General features: G+C 32.0%; 1 protein-coding gene across 2 annotated transcripts; it reads right to left on the reverse strand.

Annotated features, from left to right (window-relative positions):
• Positions 1–626: 626 nt before the first annotated feature.
• Positions 627–5,625, reverse strand: LOC123906989 (protein SPIRAL1-like 2). 2 transcript variants are annotated; one of them, XM_045957040.1, is made up of 3 exons: positions 5,590–5,625; positions 1,678–2,027; positions 627–999 (listed from the first exon to the last, which is right to left on the reverse strand). In XM_045957040.1, exons 2-3 carry the CDS (start codon positions 1,993–1,995, stop codon positions 913–915), a joined length of 405 nt encoding a protein of 134 aa, XP_045812996.1. In that variant the 5' UTR covers positions 1,996–2,027; positions 5,590–5,625; the 3' UTR covers positions 627–912. The 2 variants fall into 2 exon arrangements, with proteins under 2 accessions (XP_045812996.1, XP_045812995.1); XM_045957039.1 differs by lacking the exon at positions 5,590–5,625 and adding an exon at positions 3,418–3,530.
• Positions 5,626–6,280: the final 655 nt, after the last annotated feature.

Consider the following 6,280-nt stretch of genomic DNA (forward strand, 5'->3'; position numbering starts at 1 on the left):
TAAAAGCTAAAAAAAATTAGCTTCTAAAAATTAATTTTTATCAAGATAAATAAACATAAAATAGCTTCTATATAATTTCTAAATTATTGAATATCAAAATCACTTTTTTTTTTAATTTGTAACAAACGAAGTCTCAATTTTTATATTATAACTTCTGGTTGTTCGTTTTTCTGTGTTTACCAAATACCAACCATAACCAATGAGAAGAATGAGAAACATTCAGCGATCAAACTTGTAAACAAATTTACCACTTAGTAGCTATCCATAATTATTGCAATATGCTATTAAAAAAATTCTTTACATTATGAATTATCATAGAAGCAGAATTTTTTTTTTGTCCTAGACAAAGTGGTGCCATGTACTACTGAAACACACACACAACTACGAGATCTCGGATTCAAACCTGGATGAAGGTGTCCGGTCCGGTCTAATAACATCGTCATTTATCAATTGAACTAAGACTTGTGGCCAAAAAGGGATAAGTATTTTGATTGACACACAATTCAAAACTACAATAAAGTATGATTTAATATCTTAACCAAAGGAATTGTTGGCCATCCCAAATTGCAAAGAAAATGAATTTTTTCCCTCATTTGATACTACAGAACATGCAATATGGCAAATGATTAGAATAGAAGCAACATTATGAGTATTATTAACACACAAATAAATATAAAAGAATAATTCTGAGTCAATAAAGCTCAAACATACAATAAAAATTCATACAACACAATAGCACAGAACAAAGGGTCTATAAATCAGATTAGTTCCATTAAGACACTCCAACACTGTCAAAAGTTAACTTGCAAGAGAAACAACTTCATTGGTTTAAACACAAAGCAATAACACAATCAGCTACTTTACACAATGTAGGTTTGAATGAAAAGCATTCTTTACAGTCCCACTGATGAATTAGTTACTACTTGGGGGACCGCCAAAGAGATAATCTAAGGATGATCCGCCACCGGGGGCAGCATGGACTTTGGTTGATGGTCGATCCTGCACCAAAAAGGAAACCATGATTAAGAACAATTCCTCTTAGTATCATTAGGAAAAAAAAGCCTATAAACAAGGATAATACAAGTGAATAAAAATAAAAATATTATCCGATCTGACTCCTAAAGCATCAAACCAGTTCTATTGTGTGAAACCGAGAAAAAAGAGTAGTATAGTAAGACATTCCCATTGTTGTTTTACTACTTTTTTTTCCACATGTTACTATTATTTCATTAATTAATGCTGAATACTATAATTACATTGCATCATCAAATGGCTATGCTAAATTCACTTTTTTTTTTTGTTTCAACCCTCCGGTTCCTGGGGGAGAGACCCTAACTAATATGAAGTTTGGCCAGGAAGCTAAGTAAAATTTGACTAAGAATTATTTCAGCAGGTATCAAACTCGGGTACTACCTAAATGCTTCGACTTTAGCTGAAACGCATTAACCATCTGCACCAAACAACTTGGTTCTATACTGAATTCACTTTAACACTCAAATACAATTTGTGTCTTTATTTGAACAAATCGCTATATTTTGCGATTGACAACACTGATGAAGCTTTCTACTATTTCATAAGCTAAGTTAAGTGGCAGCGATACTTAGAGCATAGATATCAAGGAAACAAATTATGCAGTATAATTCAAGTGAAATTGGGAAGTTGAAAAGGGACACATACAGTGAGGAAGTTGCCACAGTTTTGTCCATCGGCACGATGGTAATTGTTCTTGAGACACCCAGGAATTCCAGCTGGAATGTCCTTATCGATTGGTGAAGCAACCCTAGCTGGTGAAGCAACGCCAACTGGTGAAGCAACACTAGTTGGTGAAGCAGCAACAGCTGGTGAAGCAACACTAGCATTTTGCATACGCCTGCCGCCACTTAAAGGTTCGCCTTGATTATTTGCACGTTGAACATTGTTGTTGGTAGTCTCTCCAGTACCGAAGAGATAACCCAAGGAACTCTGACCGCCACCACTGCTGACTCCACGACCCATTTCCTGCCGAGTTCAAGCTCGCGTGGCAAAACCTACATAGCATAGCATCGTCCATTTTTTTCATGAGAAAATTAACCTATGGCATTCATGAAATGACGAAAAGATAACCTTAAAAGAAGCAAACAGAACCAACCAAGAACCGTCAGAACTCGACATAATGCAACAACTGTCCAAAATGGTTACGCTCAAAGTAATAAGTTGATTATTATGTAATGCCCCAGATATAATTATCTTACTCTAACAAAAATCCTTTATAAACTTTCAAATTTTATACACCGTTCATCTTTTTTGATCAAACTAGAAGATTCTTTAACCAGGAAAATTTGACAAATAACATACATATCTGAATCAGAAACATGCAGCTAGAAACTTGAAAGAAACAAATATGGAAATGAGGAGTCTGAGAATTTGCAAAGCATAGATTTGGGTATACAGAGGTCGTTGTCATGTTTGAATATTATTATCTTCCTAATTGTTTCATTTTCCTTTAATATATTCAAGTCAATATTGTCAATCGCAAATCACGGAAAATAGCAGCTTGTTCAAGTTCCGTAACACAACAGTACGATAGCACTACCATAGCGCACTTGACAACATTTTATATTAAACCTATGTTTGGTATCACGGTGGATATGATAGAATCACTGTGACTCACTGTGATTTTTCAAAAGCTAGAAAGTGTAGCTTCTGTGAAATCACGGTGGATCACCGTGATTCTGGCATATCCATCGTGATACCAAACATAGGCTAAATAGCATATCATGGAACAACAGCAATTTGTTCAAATTCCCTACGGTATAGCACTGCAGATATTCAACATGTGAAAAGCACAATATCACCAGCTAAATAAGTTTAACTCCATCAACAAATTTAAGCTAAAGAAGCCAACTTTAGGAAATCTAAATATTTTTGGCATAACCCTCCGGTTTCTCGGAAAAAGGGTCTTGGTAATCCAGATTTCGATTTCAATTGTCAGGTAAGTAAAGTCTAACCAAGGATAATCCTTGCCAGGATTCGAACACTGGTACTCTAGATCAATAACTTTAGATAACTTAAGCATAAAAAACACTAACAAAACAGCATGCAACAACAGTAATCCTAAAATCCATTTGAAAAAAACTCAACTCAAAACTCCATCACCACCCATTTCAAATCGTCACTCTAAACTAAATAAAACATTAACAAATATAATCTGAAAAAAGAAAAAAAGCTAAAAATAACAAAAATTAATATCCAAACAGGAATTGAAGTAAAACAGACAAAAAAGAAACATCATGAGTTAATTAGAGACAATATCATGAAACAGTAGGAAACAACAAATGAAACATAAACAATGAAAACACACAAGTGTAATTGAGTAGCTCATAGTGTAGATCTAAGATTGAAACCAGTAAAGAAAATGAGATCTAAAGCTTTCTGTACCTTCCTTGAGCAACGAAGTCGGTGACTTGAGAAGTGAACCACACTATGCAACAGTTATCTTAAAAGTATATATATTCACTAACGAGCCAATTATTTTTGAAAATATAATAGACAATCACTTTTCTTAATGAGTCAGGATCCGTTGACACCAACTAGTTTGACACCAAATGTTACACCTCTCAATAACGTTTTAACCGATATAAATTTTATAAAATCCACCGTTGGATTGAAAGTTTACATCATATAGATCATTTGTGTAAAATTTCAGACAAATCCAAAATCATTTGATATGCTATTGAGACACATAAAGATTAACGGCATTTAAAAAAATACAAAAACCGTTAATTTTGATGTATCTCAATAACATATCAAATGATTTTGGATTTATTTGAAATTTTACACAAATGATCTATATGATGTAAACTTTCAATCCAACGGTGGATTTTATAAAATTTATATCGGTTAAAACGTTATTGAGAGGTGTAACATTTGGTGTCAAACTAGTTGGTGTCAACGGATCTTTCTTAATATCAATTATTAGGCTAATGCTAAGCCGACCATCTTTACAAGTGGTCCACCATGGACAAGTGATTTATCGAATATGAATTTTATAAAATTTATTGTTTGATTGAAAGTTTATATCTTATAGATCATCCATAAATTTTTTAAAATTTTTTGAAAATCATTTAATATGTTATTAAGACCCATCAAAATTTACGTTATTTAATAAACCGTTAATATTGATGTGTCTCAATAACATATCAAATAATTTTCAATTTTTCTATGGATGATTTATATGATATAAACTTTCAATCCAACGGTGGATTTTGTAAAATTCGTATTCGTTATAATGTTATTCATGACAGTCCACCATGGACCACTTGATGAAGTTATCCGTATTAGAATTTACCTCAATTATTAATGGTAAATTTTGATCACATTCAATAACATATCAAACAATTAATCCATTTGGGTTGGTTTGGTGGTATTGGCCTTAAGGTCTCAGGTTCGGTTCTTTCTGCTACCAATTTCAGTGAGCTAATTTAGCTTTTTCAAAAAAAAAAAATTAAATTATTGTGATTTTAAATTTTTATAAAATTTAATATAAATTATCTATATGATATAAAATTTTAATCAAACGGTGCATTTTGTAAAATTTGTATTTGTTAAACCGGGGAATGGATTCTCTCAAGTGTGATTTACACTTGAGAGAATAAAGTGTAATCTAACCATCTAAATTTATTTTCTCTAAATTTTTATATGTTTCTCTCTCTTGATCATTGGTAACAAATCACACTTTATTATCTCAAGTGTAAATTACACTTGAGAGAATCCATTCCCGTTAAACTGTTATTAAGATATACTATTACTATGTTATATTGCCTTAACCCTCCGATTACTACGGAAATGACTCTCGTAAGGTCGAAAGGTAAATAAAGTTTGAATAAGAATTATGCTATATTCAAAAATAAACCTTTTCCGAAATATTCGTGTTTTAGTTTAGTCTTTTTAACCACTTGAATTTTGTCTATTTTATCCTAAATTTTAAAATAAAGATTAATATTTTGGAGGCTCGATCAGCTGAGCTGGCATTTAGGACCTACACCTAAAGTTTAACTCCATCAACAAATTTAAGCTAAAGAAGCCAACTTTAGGAAATCTAAATATTTTTGGCATAATCCTCCGGTTTCTCGGAAAAAGGGTCTTGGTAATACAGATTTTGATTTCAATTGTCAGGTAAGTAAAGTCTAACCAAGGATAATTCTAGCCAGGATTCGAACACTGGTACTCTTTTAGATAACTTAAGCTTAAAAAACACTAACAAAACAGCATGCAGCAACAGTAATCCTAAAATCCATTTGAAAAAAACTCAACTCAAAACTCCATCACCACCCATTTCAAATCGTCACTCTAAACTAAATAAAACATTAACAAATATAATCTGAAAAAAAAAAAGAAGCTAAAAATAACAAAAATTAATATCCAAACAGGAATTGAAGTAAAACAGACAAAAAAGAAACATCATGAGTTAATTAGAGACAATATCATGAAACAGTAGGAAACAACAAATGAAACATAAACAATGAAAACACACAAGTGTAATTAAGTAGCTCATAGTGTAGATCTAAGATTGAAACCAGTAAAGAAAATGAGATCTAAAGCTTTCTGTACCTTCCTTGAGCAACGAAGTCGGTGACTTGAGAAGTGAACCACACTATGCAACAGTTATCTTAAAAGTATATATATTCACTAACGAGCCAATTATTTTTGAAAATATAATAGACAACCACTTTTCTTAATATCAATTATTAAAAGTTAATTTTTATCGGGTTCAATAACATATCAATCGATTAATCTATTTGGGTTGGCTTCATGGTATGACCTTAAGCTCTCAGGTTCGGTTCTTTCTGCTGTCAATTTCAGTGGGCTAATAATTTAATATAAATTATCTATATGATATAAAATTTTAATCAAACAGTATATTTTATAAAATTTGTATTTGTTAAACATGAATACTATTATTATATTATATTGCCTTAACTCTCCGATTACTACGAAAAAGGCTCTCGTAAGATCGAAAGGTAAATAAAATTTGAATAAGAATTGTGCCATTCAGAAATAAACTTTTTCCGAAATATTAGTCTTTTAATTTAGTCTTTTAACCACTTGAATTTTGTCTATTTTATCCTAAATTTTAAAATAAAGATTAATATTTTGGAGGCTCGATCAGCTGAGCTGGCATTTAGGACCTACACCTATGTCCATGGATGGACCATGGTCTATTGTGGCTGTCACGTATGTGAGTGAGTGTGACTGTTTGGCTCTTTAGGCAGGGAAAAAGTTTTTCCGGGTCACTTTGCCT

The sequence above is a fragment of the Trifolium pratense genome, linkage group LG2 (genome assembly GCF_020283565.1).
Source record: "Trifolium pratense cultivar HEN17-A07 linkage group LG2, ARS_RC_1.1, whole genome shotgun sequence".
In the NCBI taxonomy this organism is placed as follows: domain Eukaryota; kingdom Viridiplantae; phylum Streptophyta; class Magnoliopsida; order Fabales; family Fabaceae; genus Trifolium; species Trifolium pratense.

Excerpts from the sequence above, each read along its gene's own strand:
- LOC123906989 (XM_045957040.1), bottom strand. The coding sequence starts at position 1,995 with ATGGGTCGTGGAGTCAGCAGTGGTGGCGGTCAGAGTTCCTTGGGTTAT. Across the intron at positions 1,000-1,677 it reads ACTGTGGCAACTTCCTCACT|GATCGACCATCAACCAAAGT; the intron begins GTATGTGTCCCT and ends TTTTTGGTGCAG.